General features: G+C 37.9%; 1 protein-coding gene across 1 annotated transcript in view; it reads left to right on the top strand.

The window, feature by feature from the left end:
• The window catches only part of LOC113661751 (splicing factor SWAP), a 95,825-nt gene that overhangs the window by 46,563 nt on the left and 30,312 nt on the right, over window positions 1-18,950 (top strand). The window contains exon 13 of the mRNA XM_027176182.2: window positions 7,469-7,653. Within this exon, the coding sequence (XP_027031983.2) occupies window positions 7,469-7,653 (185 nt within the window). The remainder of the gene's footprint in view (window positions 1-7,468; window positions 7,654-18,950) is intronic.

Genomic DNA, 18,950 nt, shown 5'->3' with positions numbered 1-18,950 from the left:
CAGAGCAATTTACAGTCTATCCCGCTGTCGTTTTGTGCCGTCTTTTCATTATAGTGATGTACATCAGACTTGTTTTGCATAGTGTCACATGGTTGATACTAGAACATCATTTATAAGTTAATGAGTACGGTTAATAGATCAACATAAATGCATCGCTAATATAATCTACATGAGAAACACTGAAGAATAAATTAGTAAAGTGATCAGCTAAGGTTACTAAAGAACAAAAGAGAAGAATAATTAGTTGCGTGAAGTGGATATTAAGCACACACTTATTTGAGAGTCACTTTATCATAGACGATGACCTGCTTCCTGTCATGTTCCCGTGACCGACAACGCATTAAATAAAATGTCAAAGAGCAAGCTTGTAATGTGATCTGACCATTGGCAGACTAGTGATTCATGTCCATCCTGTGTAATTAAGTGCAGGTCTGTCTACAGGTTAAGGGAAGAGAAAGACTCGTCCACGCTTCCTCGCTGCGGAATGAGCTATGCTCATCATTCATACCAATTTATTCTGGGATCATATTCCCTCATGAGCTCATGTAGGTCACACAGTAATGCGCAGTGTGCCTCACCGACAATTTCTCCATAATGAACGAGGCCTTTTAACCTTTCTGAGATTTAGTACTCTCGAGAAATACTGTAATTTTTCAAATGTCCAATATATTTCATTCATATACAGATACCGTGTGGGTGTAAACAAGGAAACGAGATACAAGAGAGTAATGGTTACTGAAATGGTTTTCTTATTTAATTAACCTTTAAGTGGAATAATTGGTTTGTTTAATTGGGATTCAGACATTTAAAAGTGCAAAAATATTTGGCATCCTGACACAAAGGGCAAATAAAGAAAGAAAGCAGGCATTTGTTGGCTGCTTAAGTAATCACCCGTGTGAGTCAATACCTGATGGATTCACCTCTGGCTGTGATTACTGCAAGTTTCTCTAGATATGATAGGTGTCATTTTTACATCGTTGCCGATCTGGATTCTGACATTTTTGACCATTGCAGTCTTGCCAAAGATTCTCAACTGGATTGACATCCAGGATTTTAGCTAATTAGCTGATGATAGTGGTTACTTTATGCTTTCCACATGAGGTGTCATCTGAATAAGGTCTGTGATAAGTGAGCAGTTTACAAATATTTCCATAGTTATGATTACTGCTGTGATTATACCGTTTTGGTGGCAGCCCTTTACGTAAACGCAAATCTGTCAAGCATCAATTTGCCATGGTTTTCAATCACACTGTAAAAACAGAACAGCTGGAAGCCTCTCAACTCCATATGACAAACAAAATTAAGTCAGAGTGGAAATAATTGGACATATTTATCTATTCCTTTTAACATGGTTTCAAGAATACGGGCATTTGACTACTGACCCGTCGAGACATGGACTCCACAAGACCTTTGGAGGTCTGCTGTGGTTTGTGCACCAAGATTAGCAACAGAGTCATATACGTTGCTAGGTGGGGCTTCTATGGATCAGACCAGATGCTTGAACTGAGATCTTGGGAATTTGAAGGCCAAGTCAACACCTTGAACTTTTGTCATGTAATTTAAACCATACCTGAATAAGTTTTGCGGTGACGCAGGATGCATTATTCTGCTGAAAACATCCAATGCCGTTAAGGAGAGCAATGTAGCAATGTTTAGGTAGGTGGTATGTGTCACATCCACATGACTAGTTCTCAAGGTTTCCCAGCAGAACATTTTCCAGAGCATTACATTGTCTTCTCCAGCTAAGTAGGTTTTGTGTGTCGCATCCACATGACCAGTTCCCAAGGTTTCACAGCCGAACATTTGCCAGAGCATTACATTGCTTTCTCCAGCTTCCCTTCTTAACATAGTGCATTGTGGTTCCATCTTTTCACCAGGCTATTGACAGACATGCATCTGGCTGTCCACATAATGTAAAAGTGCTCCGTTTATCCATCAAAATTTGGCCCTGATCACAGTCGCTCAGATCCTTATTGCTTGTCCATTCTCTTGTTATCATTCTTCTTACTCTAAATATCATTCTCTAGTTATATTTGTGTGCAGGGAATGATATAGCTTCGCCCATCCAGTGGTTCATAACATTTTTAACTCTATTTCTAATTGTTTTTCCTTTTGACCTGAACAGATTTCAGGACATTCAAAAATATAGTTCAGCCTGTGAGCTGTTAGGTAGAGAAATGACTGTTCAATTAGCACAAAAAAATGTGACTACAACTTGAGGGAAGTGGAATAGATGACCGCACAGCCGAGACTTTAGTCAACATCATGCTGGGATACTCTGAGGGACCATCGATTGGCCTGAAGCGCCCTAATCTGTATCAATGGGCTGTGAAAGGATCAAAGAACCATGGTGTGATTACCAGTGCCTGGATTGAGCCAAGAACCCCTTTTCCGTTCTCCTGTCTCTTATACTGTATATGCCTTTGCTTCTTTACTTCACAAGCACGCAGCATGTGAGACGGTGTGTACTTTTCTCAGGACAATATTCAGAGTTGAGATCTACTCGAGTAGTGCGTATTAACATTACAGACTCATCTACAGACATCAGTGCAGTCTGACAGTTCGTTGTAACCAAATTGTAAGTCTAAAATTCACGATGTGGGCTGTAAATAAGCTCGAAAAAGAACGAAGGCCCGGTCAGCCGATACTTTAAACCCGTGGATAGGTTTTCTTAAAGGCAAACATACTGAATTAATGAAGTCAGCAAATGAAAATTAGAATTTAAAAGTGTGATAGTTTGATCAAAGATCTCGACTTAGAATCTCATGAACACATTCATTTAGGAGGACAGTTTACTTGATCATTAAAAAGAGTATTACTTATCTAGCCATATGTTTTCTTTATAATAGATTGCTACTGATAGTTTGCTATTTTCTCTCATACATATATACATATATACACACACACACACACACACACACACACACACACAAATGATGATCTGTTCCTTGAGTCTGTGTTTACTATCAGACAAAGTGCTTATACTTAGAAGTGGTGGTCTAGACACTACTGGGGGAAAAAACATCACAGAAACTCTGGTCAAGGAAAACCTGCCAACTGAAAGATGGAAAACATTTGCATAATCTGAATTGGAAGCCTGCAAATTTCATTTGCATAATCTGATTGGGAAGCCCAGAAAATTTATTTAAGCAGGTGCTTAACCCTTCTTTGAATATGCATAACTTTCCCAGTCTAAGTAATGACATAACTTTTGAATTTGCATCACTAAACACTCAATTTGGCTTTCTAAATTTATGAGGATAGACACTAAATTTTACCCTCTTATTTAAGAAATGTGCTTTATATATTTAAGAAATTCTCCTCCCCCTTTCAAATATTTCTTGACATGCATGTTATTTATGATCATTTCTATGTCTGTGCCTTTTGGGATCTTGCTTTGGTTCAAATATTAGCATAAGACTAAAGTCTGGATCCTTCCACTGCAGCCGCTTGGACCGAGGAGCATAAGCCACCTTAAATAGTCTGTTATATATTTAATAAAGGAAAAAAAGCTAAAAATGGAGCAAGTTGGCAGAAAGTAGGAATGCTAGATGAAGACAAAACGTATCATAGTCTGGCATCTTCCCAAAAAATTCCGTCCTCTTGTCATTTTTGTTCAGCTCTGATACCGCTCTAACTCAGCTTACAAAACAATTTGCATGTTATTGTGTACCTTCATTCTACCCGAGTGAGCGTCTCTAACTGTAAATACGTTATGTGCATACGTTTATGTCTCGCCGAGCACCAGGAGTAAATGGTTTTCTTTTGTCTCGGCTCATTTGTAAAGGTCAGCTGATCTCCAGGCTATATAGCACCTTTACACCAGATAGTGAGCCCAACAAATTACTCAGTAGTAATTAATCCTATTTTCTGTTTCCACATCCAAACAAGACATGCAGTACTTAATAGTACCTGGGCTGAATTTGGTTACCCTTCATGCACAGGAAGTCAGGACGTACAGTCAGAACCAAAAATAGTGTGTGGATTCATTTGATCAAACAGTCCCATAGGCATCCTGATAAATGTCTCCAGCTGGAATTGCTCCTCTACTATCCACAAAATTTTCTGTAGCATGCTAGAGCAGTGCCATTGTTTCTCTCATTCTTTTTAGCTTTCCTTTTCTGGTGAAATTAAGCCTAATATATTTGCCTCTTATTTAGTTACTAGGTTACTAAGTGTTGGGTGATGTAATGTTTCTGCCCTCAATAAACGTTGGCCAGTCATTGACCTATGTTTTACTGTGAGCTAAGATACTCTCTCCTATCACTCCACATGAATATTATTAAGATATAGCTATGGCTTTTATTAAAGACAACATTTCGAAATATTTTTTGATTGGATTCGCTAAAGCTCTGATAGCTAAATGAGCACAAAATCCCAACAGCCACATGGAAAGCCTTTTAAAGAAGGGGCAAGCTGTAATAGCCTCAAAGATTTTACCAACACCTTAATAATTGCAATATGCCCAAAAAAAAAGAAATGACAAAATGAAAAAGCCGTCAAACAAACAATCAATCTGTCATCTACCACAGACGATGTTAAAGGTGGGGTGCACGTTGTTTGAAAACCAATGTTGACATTTGAAATCATCAAAACAAACACACCCCTAACCTAAATGGGTGTCACCCCTGTTTTGATAGCTCCGCCCCACACATACATACGTAACCCGGGCAACTATTATGGCGGAACCTGCTGGGGCAGTTGGCCGAGGGGATATTTTTTATCATAATACTATGGTAATACAGGTCAAATATGTTTTTGTAGTAATGTGTGTTGTACCGTGAAAGGTTTAGCTCTGTTTCACGCGGAAGACGTTCAGTTCTCTCCAGCGCTGGCAAGCTGATCCTATATTAACACGGGTCCGACTTCTTGCCTTATCGTATGCATTTGCGCTTTTCGTTTTTATCCGCCATGTCAATGTTTCAATCGCTTTCTGCTAATATCACACATGAACTGTGTACTGAACACTCTCATACGCCGCATATTGACACGACACGTCTCTTTCTGCGAATTGGCTACACGTTTGTTTTGTTTGTCGGCCCGACTCAGTTTTCTGAACTATTTCTCAAACAACGTGCACCGTGCCTTTTAAAGACAAAAAAAGGCTGTTTTACAAGTCCTTAAAAAATTGCTACCCATATAGTGGAATGTTTGAGCGAGTCATTCTTCTTGTTTTCCTATCCCCGTGTCCATTTACCCAAACGTTTCCTTTTCTGTCCTTCTTCTCAGCTCTGTGTGAGAGTTTTTGCTCACCTGTATTGTTCCCACTGTGTTTTATATAACGCTGCATGGTTGGAAGCCTATTGTTAGCCCAAATGGATAAGCATGGTGTTTTGCCGTCCTTGTGTAATCACTTGTTTTCTCGCAATTTTCAAGAAACAGAGTGGAGAACAAATGCCCTTCCCACTCAAGCTAAATTGAGCCATTAAACTTCAGTTTAATTCTGAGATTTAACCTTCACCTCCAGCTTGTATTTGTTTAGGATCCCGCCCTTTTTTTTAAAGACCCATTCAGTGGTATCTGTAACTGTATCAGATCTTCTCTTGGTAATAAATTCAGAGAAGGATGTCTGATGTCTATGAGTCTGTCTTACCCATGCTGTTACTAATATACTGATACAGCTGAATGATGCGTATAATTCTTGCATTAGCCTAGTTGTAACATCTGTTGATGTTTTTAAGGTAAGTGAACTATCGCAGTTACTGGTAGCTTAGATCACCATATGGGAAATTAACACTGCCATTACACTGGTTAAAAAAAAATAAAAAATATGCAAAACTGAGAATTACTTTATCTCACTAGCAGAAACTCATCATTAGAGCATAATAAGAAGATAAGAATAAGAAGAATCTTCATAAGATTTCAGCATTGCTGAAAATCCTTAGTACTCAACATCGCTTCATGGTAATTAGACAACGTACCATCGGCAAGTGAATCAATCAGTGTAGAACGAGCTACAACAATTTTAAATACAAAGAATTACACAACTGCTGGAAAAAACACATCTTCACTTCACTCACTCGTATGTAAATTTATTCAGCCGTCAGGTTGAAAGTGTACTTTGCGTCGGCTGTTACCACCTGGTTTCGTACACCTTTCTCCCAAGGCATGATAAGAACATCATTTGCTGCAATCTGCTCTAAGCGTGGTCTAAATGTTCTGGGAATGCAAATGAAAGCAGGAAAAAAATCATTATGGACACCTCCCATCCTCCTATCAATTTGGTTTAAGCACTATTCATAACATCTCTTTGATCTGTTCTGTTATTATTACCATCACCCTATTACTGTAATTCAGGCTCTTTGGCTATGAACGTTTTTTTTTAGAAACGATCAGCACTCTTAAATGAACATAGTCGTACCTTTCCAGGAAAGAACAACAGCACTGAATCTCTGACCTGTGATGCCTAACAAGGTTGGATACACTTGTAGATGCTCCACTCCTCCATGCGAAACTGCTTAATATTTTAAGCAGCGATATAGTCTGAGGTTTGTGCACTCGGACTTCCTTCTTCAATTCAGGCCACATATTATCGGAAGGGTATAAATCTGGAGACTGAAGGACTCACTGCAAGATATTGATTTTGTTGCTTTAAAGAAGTCTTAGCTTTGTGTCGGATGTAATCTGGTTTTGGGCTCAAATACACTGGAATTTGACGGAATTCAGGATGCCATGACTTTTCACTACAGCTCCCAGACCCACAAAATGACAAAATCTTTATTAAACCATTTGGTATCAGTGCCGAAGAGTGTCTTGTCTTGCACGTCTTCTTTGTAGAGATGCAGGGAATTACAGGTAATCTGTGAAGGGAACATTCACAATATGGCCCAAAGTTGTGGATACCTTATACTTTATCACCCCATATATGCTTTCTAGTTATAAGCTATAATAACATTCCTGTTTATCCCTAAGATGGTCAGTGATGTTAAGGTCAGGGCTCTGTTTAGGCCAAACCTTTGCTGTCCATGACATAAGTCTTCATTGACCTCACTTTGTGAACAGGAGTCGGGATGCTACAACACGGTTGAGACCCTTGGTTCCACTGAAGGGAATTTTTAATTATAAAACATACAATAAAGTTATTCTAGACAACCAGGCATCTCAGATTTTATGGCATGCTTTTGGGTAGTATTTTCATTTAGGTGTCATGATCAGGTGAATGCAAATTTTTGGGGAAATGAAAAATATCATTCGCCGTAGAGAAACAATTAGACGTCGGGCTCATGCAACATGATTTTAAGTATATCGGTACATTTTCCTTGTTGTAAACCATTCTAATTGAGTTTCGAGGATACAGTTTATTCTTTTTTTTCTTTTTCTTTTTTATTTCTTTTCTATATGTGATTTAAAAAAAAAACCTTCTACCCAGAAGCTACTTTGTAATTTCACATTTAATTACACATTACTAACACTTGTAACCCTGTTATGTTTTCAATTTTTTTGATTTACATTTTTTTCTCCAACACAGCCAAGCAGAAGCTAGAGGACCGTTTGGCAGCTGCAGCACGTGAGAAGTTGGCTCAGGCCTCCAAAGAGTGGAAGGAGAAGCAGCTGCAAGCCGAACGCAAACGGAAGGCCGCTCTGTTTTTGCAGACGCTGCGTGGTCCCGAAGCTGAGCTCAAACAAGCCGACGAGTCTTTCACTCTTCCCGAGGTACGTTTATGTGTCCTGATCTAAACATGGTGCTGCCTCATGGTGGTGTTTTTATTTCGTTGTGGAGTGTGTAAGAAAATGCATGACATCATTTTATTTTTGGCTTTAGATTTGGCTACTCTGAGGTTTTGTTATCTTATTACATTTGTTATTGTGGCAAACAAGGCTCCTGAAACCATAACCACATTTCCAAATAGTCTGTAAGGATTTTAAATGTTTATCGATCTGTCTTGGTTTGGGGGAAATGTAATATCTGTCATGAACGGCTGTGTATATCCCCTCTGCAAATGATTATGCTTGCTGTGCTGGCCGTGCAAATGATGTGGAAAAATGTAATGCGTCTTTTCTGGGCCGCTGAGGCTCTTTATGAACCTAACAAAAACGTCTTTGATGCTGTGGTGAAGTTTTACACCTTAAAAAAGCCTATACATTAAGGACTCTGACATACTGCCTGACTTTCTAGCACTTGTACAAGTGTAAGAGTGCAAAGTTTTGTTCTGCGTCCACTGGGATCGAGACGGAGCTCTTAATCTTAACTAGTTTGGCAACAAGAAGCCTGTATTTCCCATGGCGAGGTCTGCGTGGCAATAAAACACTGCTCTTCTTCAGGCTTGTAGCCGGGGCGTCCCTTGAGTGTTTGAAAAAGTGCATATGTAAGTCAAAAAGAGGAACTCTACAGCAGTGACACTTTCATGATGAACCTCCTCAATGTGTTGTATTAACATGCTCAATGGAGCGGCAAATCATACGCAACCCCGAGGTCTCAGAGCTTGGATCCGAGTCTGAGATACTCTTCCACCTTGCACATTCACACCTTAGCACTTTTTGTCGAAGGTATTTCCAAATGGTAGTGGCCTCTTTCAGCAGGATAATGTTCCATGCCACACTGTAAAAAATGTTCAGGAATGGTTTGAGGAACATGGCAAAAAGTGTTTAATTTGGTCTCCATATTCCCCAGATCTACATCCGACCAAAGTATGTGTTGGGCAAACAACTTTTTGATCCATAGAGGTCCCACCTCGCTACTTTTAGGACTAATTTTACTGATGTCTTGGTGCCTGATACCAAAGCACAGATTCAAAGGTCTTGTAAACCTGCCTAAACAGATTTGAGGTGTTTTGATGGCACAAGTAAACTGCACTTGTGGTGGACAAATCATAATGTTCCATTAGCTAACCATCTGAGTAAGTTTTCATTTTCACTGTTCCGATTAGTTCCTTTATTTTCTTTTTTTTTTTCTTTAATTGCCTGGAAGACTAATTGACGGCTAAAAACTGTAGCCGACACTGAAATAATAAACGGTGAGCCAGTTAGTTAGCTCAATGTGTTAATACAGTCTGTGGGATGACTTTTCTAAGAAAACATTAAAACCTTTGCATAAATCAAGCATGCTATGGATTTGTCCATGTCTGCACCGTCTCACTTACGTTCATATTACGTTCATATTACTTTATAAGTATCTTATATGTATATTCTAAAAAAATAAATAATAAATCATGCATGAAGATTGTACTTACAGCCAATTCATTGGAACAAAACCAATATAGCTTTCTGAAATGCCTTTTTTAGACATGTAGATGTAGACTAAGCTGACATAGTTACCAGAGTCGAATTCATGACGTCAACAAAGAAAATGACTCTGGAAGTTCTTAGTAAACTGACTGTAAATAGACTTGTTTTTTGCAGTCACCTTTTAGCATAATTCTAACTTGCATATGGTGCTACATAATTAGTAGTAATCTATTAGAAACACGAGTTTCCTTCTATCACGTTTACTCCTCACATTGCGCAAATCACTTGGTACACGGTGGCCATTGAGAGTTCCAACTGCTCATGCCATGTTTTCCTTGGCAGTGTGTGGCTACAATATGGCCACACAACCTACAGAGCCTATGCCAAGCCACCCACTTAAGCCACAAATCAAATGTCTTCCTGCTAAAAATGAGATGTAATATCTAGTTTGGCTATGAATCAGAGTTAGTCCTGCAAAAAGCTTTTGTTGAAATCGCATCAAAAGTTCACGAGTTTAACCAAGTTGACACTGCCGGACCTTTAAGCCAGGAGCTTAGCGCACTCTACTGTGGTGATGCTATATCCTTGCTGACCCTTCATTCTCACTACACTGGGAAATGCAAAGGAAACAATTGCAATGTAACGTAAGCCTATATAATCTTTTCACTTCTTCAGACTACGTCCTTAGTTTTTAAATCTGGCTTTTACTTGCTTCAAAATCATAGACGCCATTCTGTTAAAGTTTTGTTCGGAAAAGGTGGCTATTATCGTGTAAGTAGAACAAACAAAAAACACTCGATACGTTTCACAGTAATGGGCGGAAAAGTATCGTTCCACCATGACCACATTTCATAGATTTTTTTTTTTCTACATGTCAACAGCCTCACCCACTTCACTTCACCAACACTTGAATGTGCAACTATGTGTGTACTGGCCACTTGTTGCATAATAGTACAGCTTCACCGTATCGGTCATTCCAGAAACCGATCTCTACTGTCGTCTGGGGTTTGCCTCAAGTGAACTTTGTATGGCCCACGCCACCATTAAAACCATTTCCTCCAGTCCCTAGGCATCAAATCACATGATTCGGTTGCACTTGCACTGTAATTTCCACACTGGCAACTTTATTTTTTTTTCTGTTGAAGGTATTTTTTTGAGTAATAAAATAATTGAAACATTGATTTGGACAAAAGAGATGTATCTGTAATATTAGGGGAAAAAATCACAGCAGAAAAGTTTGTACCAATACAGAAATTTTCTTATTTATTATAGAAAAAAAATGACATCTTATTTTGTTTAGGAAGGACTCTGTGGGCGTGATCTTATGCCAGCATTTAACCGTATTCTTAGCATTCTTCAGACTTGAGTATTTGCGCTTACATTTCCGCTGTTCTTAGATCGTCGGATCGTCGTTCAAATTTAACTCGCTCTCTTACGAAGAGGTGCAGCTTTCTTTATTCCTACGTGATCTATATACCTCTGAAATGTCTGTGCTTGTAAATATTGTCATTGACTGGTTTTATCTGCTAAGTGGATTGCACTGCGTGTTGCATTCCTCCAAAGGCTACATGGCATCTCTGACACAAATCTTGTCTTCGGAGCGACCCGTTTTTTTTTTGTTTTTTTTTTAAAGACAGACTCATGACCACTACTTCACTCTCTTCGTCGCTGTTTTTCTGCCTCTTTCGCTCAGCCACCTCATTCATTCCACTGGTTTTTAGGGGGTTTTGGCAGTACAGCTGGCTCAGCCCTCATTAGAAGCTTCTTGGTTTTCCTCCACCGTCTCTTGTCGTGGTGATTCAAATCACAGATGCAGGTGGCAGACGCAGGACATATGTTCTGTATGTTTTCAGCATCCGCTGTGGTTCCTATCATCTTTTTTGCAGCTACAAACTCCGAATTCTAACATCTTGCAAGCGTGAACTGCAGAATTTTGATCAGAACGCGGCTTGTCAAGATCCTATCCAGTTACATTTTAATAAGCATCGCAGACCGTGTCAGAGGTTGGATCAAACTCATGCTCGGCTGTCATGCTGCCCTTGGTTTACATCTCATGTCTCATCAGTGAAGTGCCAAAGAAATCCTTTGAAATTACAAAACCTCTTTTAAAAAAAAATTCCCTGTACTCTGTGCACCTTATTTACAGAGATTGCACTGAAACCAAGTGCATTATAAATATACCAACTAATCACTGTTATATGTGTAAGTACCATTCTAATGACACAATAAATAAATAGCTATGCATCTACTGTGGTGGAATGTGACGTTTTTTGTGTTCAATCACGAACTTTAACATACTCCATTATCTTGTATAGCATGTTAGACAACCTATGAGCTAACTATCAAACTAAAGTCTATTCCATTAACGATTAGACCATCATGAATATCACTCGAAACTAAGAGATCGCAGAAATCTAAATTCACTAATACTGTAGCTTGTTAGCTAGCTTAAGTACCGGAGGTTAAATCCAACCGTCGTACGTTTTGCATAGGAACAATTACTTTAATCGCTCCGACATTGATTTGACTTTCGACTTGACTCGACGACATAATTGCAGCTAGTCACCCAAACATATCTAACCCAAACCTTTACATTTACAGCATTTGGCAGACGTCTTTATCCAGAGGGACGTACAAAAGTGCTTTGTAGTCTCAATGAATACATTAACACCGGTTCAGACTTCAGTTCTGGTTCAGCTAATTTAAGAGTTTCAGGAAGAGGCAGGTCTTCGCCCGTTGTTTGAAGACGGCCAGCGATTCAGCTGATCAGACATCATTGGACGTCAGTCATAAGACTGAAAAAAGGTGGTGTTAATTTTGACTTCAAAATGTTCTACTTTCCTGCATGTAAATGTTGGTTGATTCTAAACCTTAATTAAACTAGACTGGCTTTTTATCTTCCCCAAGCAGCTTGTGGAAGAACAAGAACCAAATAGATTCTTCTTAGTGATTTTTATTTATTTATTTATTTTAGTTCATTCCTCCTTTCAGAACCAGTTGCAAATGTAGCCTTTTGTTCTGAATAGTAACAAAACAGTGTTATGCAGTCACAATTCAGAATAACACTATGAATATATGATCACGTACACCACAGAGATTAATGACCGTGTACTTTCGGGTTGTACCACACTTGGCATCGAGCCTCTAGCTTTTATGGAGCTTCTTCACACTCGGCGGCTTGGTATTAAAACATGAGCTGCCTCGTTCGAGAAGCCATGTACTCTTACTCAGCGTCCTCTCAGGAACTCACACAGGTCTTTTAAAGTGACTCATTGCTCGCTCACAGTGGATTATGTGGGAGCTGAATTTCCTCACTTAAGGCAGATTCATACACAAAAACAAAAATTATACATAAGCTCAACCGTTTCAAAATCTCACCATCACATTGTGTAAACACTGGTAAGTCAAGCAGGTAAGTAATGTTGGGAACTTTTACTCCCTTACGCCCGGATATGCTTGATTAGTCATGCAAATGTTTTCTGTGTCTACCCCTTTCCACCTTTTCAGTATGTATAGGTTACGCTATGATAATGTAGACAGTCTAAATATTGATGGACAGATTTTTCTTGCAGTAAGTCTCTCGCAAACCAGGAGTTCTCCGAGCGAACATTAATAATATTTGCCTGCTAGAAAAATCCAATTAGCATGCCGTATTTCAAAAACGGGAACTCCCCACCGCCACTGATTAATTTCTCTTTAGGCCATCTAGGTGAGCATTAATATATTTGCAAGTCCTAGAAACATAAGCTAGTAGGAAACAATAGGGCTGTCATGCCTTCTTTCTCAAAAGTAATAGAAGTAATAAAATCAAGTAGCAGTTAATGATTCTGATTCAGCCTGTATTAAAAAAAAAAGCAGATAGAACATAAATAGAATTGCCATGAGGCTAGAACTACAACTGTTTCAGCTCATAACAAAATCTCAGTAGTCTCAGATTTTATTAAAGTGGTTTATTTAATTTCTTTTAAAATGGAATCTAGATTAGGATAATAAGAGCACTGAACAGTTTCTGATAACAGTTTCTGCATAAGACACGTCCTCCTTCTGCACTCATGTTACATGCAAGTATGTCGGCAGACTTCTATGCACATGCGCTGAGATACAGATTCACAGCATAAATCTGGTTTCACAGACTCAAAGTTGGTGTTAAACATTCCGATTTTATTTTGTGGAAAAAGAGAACTTTGTGACTAAAAGCAGCTCATGTTTTGTATAAGAAATGTTTTTGTTATGCGAAAGCTTAGTCACGGCATCATCTGGACGGTCAGGTGAAGTTGTGATCCCGGCGCTTGGAGGGAAAAATAAGTGCACCGGCAACACAGACGACCAGGTGTGAAGAATGCAGACTGCTTTTATCTGAACTGCTGTGCAAACACTTAATGCAGTTTAAGCATAAAAAAAGGCTTTCTAAGTAGATTGAGTTTACTTAGCTGTTTTTACATTTATGAGAAAAAAAAAATTCTCGATTTGTAATCGGTTTGTTTTGTCGGCGTCCAGAAGTGATCGATGCACCACGGAGACCCTCTAAAGAAGAATTAGAAGAGTGTGTCAGCTGTGCCACGTTATAAGTATGTATAGTTTTATCCTCCGTCTTAATGTTACTACCGCTTGTCTGTATGCCATCATATCACAATAAGCTTTGTTTACATTAGCAGCAGGCGATATGACGGCATCTAGGGTGGAGCTTGCAAGTCACTCAGGCTCATTAGAGAACACGTGTAAAGTCACGATGTCGGCGAAAGAAAGCAAGCACTATTTATAACTTCAGTACGCCTCCAGATGTTCAGCCGTTATTAGCAATATTAGAATTATTCCTACTTGTCATGGCATGCAAGCCTGCACTACTTTGTGACCATATAAAACAAGGCAGTTCGAGGTTGCTTTGGATAAAGATGCAAAATGACTTTTCCGTGCACGTTTCTCACGGAGATTTTTAACGAGGGTTTGGCAGTAAAGCACTCATAAAAAAATGGACTTGTGTTTCTTAGGAAAAGAAATACATGAAAGTAAGCAAATGGTTCACTGTATAGTACTTGTGTTGTGTGTGTGTGTGTGTGTGTGTGGAAATTTGTGGTATAGAATCTGGTTTCTCCTCCAATCTGTGTGGTGTCCATGAAAATCCATCTGTTGATCATTTCTGGAAAAACGCCAAGTGAATGTTTTACCCAAACAATGATGAAGTGTTTTTATTTAGGCTAGTTTCTAACTTTATTTGTATCAACCTAAAGATCGTTTTGGTTTAAGGGGCCAGTTTTACAAAACAAAGCAGTGAATGTCTGTCTGTCTGAAGATTTCTAAAATTTCGTTCACTAAACGCTTTTCTCGTCAAGGGTTCGGACAGTTACATGACGCAGTGAAATGTACAGAAACCTGATCAGGACAGTTTGTTAAAATCTTGTGATGCCATCAAAATCATCCTCAAGCACTTAATACACTAATTGAAAGGAATTCAATCCAAATAAATTTAACCAAATGAATCGTACCTCAGGTGATGAGACGAACGTGGATGATGCTGATAATCAACGCAATATCTCGTTTCCAGTGTACATGTGTTCTTTCTATTCTATTTTGCAACAGACTTGAACAGATTAAGGTGTAAATGTAGAGTTAGGTGAGAGATCTTACAGTAGATTTGGAATAAAATTGTTCGATGAAATTTTCTCAAATTTTTACATGTAAAATTTTTTTGGGGATTTAACCAGGGTTCAAATGCTAGAGCTTAGTTCAGGAAATCATTTGTTGTTATCAGTAAAGTAAAAAAATGGAGTTTTCCAGCCACATGCCAATCATAGTTTCTATTAAAAACAATTTTTGGCCTTGGAGTTACATATGAAGTTACATATTTAAACAGTTTTTACATTCGCCTCAGGGTGTAAAAAACACAAACATTAAAAGGTTAAAACTTGAGGAGAACTTTTAATAATTACAGCAATTTAATGGATAATTGGCATCAAGCCAGTTTAACCATATATCACAGAAGACACATTATTTTATATTTTTGAATCCATATTTTAGAAACATTCATCGTGCCATGGAGAACGTTACAGCCGAGTGTCATCCAAAGAGGTTTTGACTGAGCCAGTTAAACATTCTTCTTCACCATCTGTAGACAGAAAATGTCACGTCTTATCAAGTCCAGTTTTGAGCAGTTTCACTTTCTTTGAATACGCGATCTTCTGTCGGCTTAGCAAGAACAGCAGGGAAAGAAAGAAGTCCGTACAAAATCTTGTTAGATTTCTACATTTCAAGTAGGTCATACATATTTTTATGAAAACTTTCCTTTCAGCATTTTGCTGCAATTATATCAGCAGTGTTTTTTTTTTTTTAGTTCTCCCACCTGCAGAGAGCTTTTTTTTTTTTATTATGCTAATTTGAAATAGAAATCATAATTACGTGTCGCAACGGCCGTTTGAGCCGCGACTCTGTTCGTTCAACAGCTCGAAACGATGCGTGTCTGTTTCTCAAAAGTGAACGAAAGACAAAAAAAAATCAATCATCCTGGTTTTAGAATTTTTCATCGTCAGTTCATTTTCAGCTTGTCAGCCATTTATTGAACCAATGGGGAATTAAATTGTGTGTGTAAATGTAGGATAACGGTAAAAATGTTTAATGTACGGTCTGAGTAATGTGTGTATGCTGTAATGTGTTTTAAGGTGACGATAACTCAGTGACGGGTTAATGGGCATCAGGGAGCTTAATCGCAAAGGTTCCTTTTGCTGCCGATGAGCGTTTTGATCTTTTCACGGTATAATAATTGAATCGAAAAACATGTTGATGTCAAAGTATTTTAAAAAAAGACTTTTTAACATGTTAAAAAAATTCATTCTCCAAATAGATCAAGTTTTGTAATTGTTCTTTTTTCATAATATTTTTCAAAGTGACCTTGTCATAAAATCTCATGCACTAATTATTACCGTCATTATTCAGAGTTTCATATAAATATTTTTAAAATAATATTTTTATATTTATAATTATATAAATATAAAAAAAAAAACAATTAAAAGCAACCAGACAGAAGATTTTTGTAAGTGCACATTTCTTCCTAGTCCAATGTATCTAAGTAATTCCTATTATCGGACAACAGTAAACCAAATATAGAAAAGGAAAAATTGTAAATTTATTTCTAGAAAGAAGCAACATCATATGTCCATAGTGGAAATTAGAAAAATGAGAAAATTTCAAGTTTGAAATCAGCAAAAAATGGAAACAGCTTTTATACAATAGTGTAAATAGAATTTAAAGGATGAATTGATATTTTTCAGACACAGGACCAGATATTTTAGTTTAAATATAAGCTATTTTTAAGGTTAACCTTCATCTGTCTATCTAGCTTGTATTGATCTATACATTCCCAAGAGCTTTCAGCTTCCATCTACATTTTCATCGCTTTTATATTTGAAGTGAATTGTTTTACATATATATATATATATATATATATATATATATATATATATATATATATATATGAAATATTTGCCATGTCCAATGATTACCACATAAACAGAGATTGTACTTGATATTAAACACACTTAGAATGCCACTTGACCAGTCAATTAAGTGAACCATAACTAAAAGTTGTATAATTATTACTAGAAAACGATCGTCTTATCGTTTATCGTTTACATATTTTTTTTAAATGGCTAGGTAGATTTTTTTTTTTTTTTTTTTTACTCAGAAGGTATTTTTGCAGTGTGTAGTGCGTTTTTTGTTTAGTTCTGATCAGCAGTGCCATGTTCTTTACCTTTAATAGTTTTTGTATATGGTAAAGAATAGGTTAATGGCAGAATAGGTTCTAATATAACATGTTTACAATGAATGCTAAAGGTTTTTAAAGATTTTGCAGAGTCACAACCAGACAGAATTGAAGTGAGATCCACTAGAGGGAAAGGACATGACAAGTAGACAGTAATAGAAGGAATAGAATTCATAAAAGTCAGCACTGAGGTAAATGTCAGATCGCACACCACGACTAATCGTGAAACCGTGACACCGTAGTGCTAGTAACAGAAAGGTTGTGAGCTAATATTCCAGTACTGTCTCGGAGCCAGTATGTGCCCTTCAGCAAGCCCGTTAACCAGAATCTGCTCAGCTACCGATTCCTGTATGACTTGTAAACATCTGGTAAAGGAAATGAAACTGAGCACTGAGCCATGACTAATCTGCACCTTACATCCTACACATCAGTGTAGCTTAACAAACAGAAGGCTTGAGTAAATTACTGGTTTTATTTATTTATTTTGTGAAGGCAGACTTTCCGACTCCGTGTTACCGCTCTTTTTCACTGGCTTTGAAAAGCTGCCCCAATGCCCAGTATTCCCAGTATGCCCCATTGCTCAGGAAACTCCCTTGTTTCCATCAGACCAAAGTCTGGTTCGTATGAAATGTTTTCTGCTTATGCTCCAATATTCAGTACGTTCCATATACGACCGCAGAAAAATGACATAGTTTTGTTTCCTACTTCTTGTGTGTCCATTTGACTTTTATTACCAAACTGAACCTAATGAAAGCAAGCAGAACCATGCAGACCCTGCAGCAGGACCCAAAACCCTCATTTAAAAACCCAGCGCCTGTTTTTTGTTAACTTTATTTTTTCCCCCCACTATTAAAGCAAAGCTTTACCCCTTTCTTTCATTTTAGAGCTATAAAATTGAGCAGAAGTACAGAACAGAATCAACAGAGCCTGATGAAACGGGTCTGTCTAAGAAAGGTTGGCCGTGTAGGCACATGCATGCTGATGTTCGTGATCTTTCCTCAGCCGAGGGGGTCTTGTTTTGTTTTGTTTTGTTTGCTTTGTCTCCGAGGTCTGTTTCTCGTCGAAAAATGGAATCCTGTACGGAAGAGAAGAGGCGCTCCTAATGGCGTCGGATTTATGTGATTGGTTTTGATTTTCTTTTATATATATATATATATATATATATATATATATTCTTATTAAAATGCTCCGTCCTTCCTTCACTGCATTATGCGTCCTGGTGTGTAGAGTATTTGTGGCTAGAGCTCTGTATTCTAGCATTTTTCATCATAAGAAGCCTATTTATCTGCTTTTCCACATGCCATATGGTATTTTCTCTCATTTTAGACATTATAGACTGCTTGAGATGTATAGGTTTGGAATTATTCATAAAAAGTGACCTTGCAGCACGATGAAAATAGTTTGTTTTGGCGTATTATCGTACCGTCTTCTAGTAACATCGTATTCTTGTGCACTCTTGCAGCACATAAAAAGACATGATGCAGCTACAGGGAAAGAATTTCAGGTAATATTCGTACGAAATATCACATACTATACTAAATGTGATTTCAGTGAGTTTACCTTGGGGTGTTTTTTTGTTGTCGTACGGACTGCTTTGAGTATTTCAGAAACTCCTGACCTCAAGAATTGAGAAGTTTTGCGAAAATAAATAAATAAATACATACATACATACATACATACATACATACATACATACATACATACATACATACATACATACATACCAACCAGCAGTTGTGCAGGTGGAAAAGCCTTGTCAATAAAAAGCCAACATCCACTCTTTACATCTGTGCTAAACAGAAAGGCATCTCAAAACGTCTAACCTTTAGTCGGACAAGCTTAAAACAGCAGAATTATGCATTAGGTTTCACTCCAGTAAGCTGAGGCTACAGTGGGCACAAACTTTTAGAAACATCGCTGACTTCCCATAGGAAATGAACAGGCGCATGATTATGTACCTCTTTAGGTTTTGCAGCTTTTTTTTTTTTTTTTTTTTTTTTTAATTGTTGGCAGTCAAGACAAGTCAAGAAGA

The sequence above is a fragment of the Tachysurus fulvidraco genome, chromosome 21, assembly GCF_022655615.1.
Source record: "Tachysurus fulvidraco isolate hzauxx_2018 chromosome 21, HZAU_PFXX_2.0, whole genome shotgun sequence".
In the NCBI taxonomy this organism is placed as follows: Eukaryota; Metazoa; Chordata; class Actinopteri; order Siluriformes; family Bagridae; genus Tachysurus; species Tachysurus fulvidraco.
The sequence above is the reverse complement of the archived record's forward strand: the minus strand, read 5'-3'. Positions and strand labels throughout refer to the sequence as shown.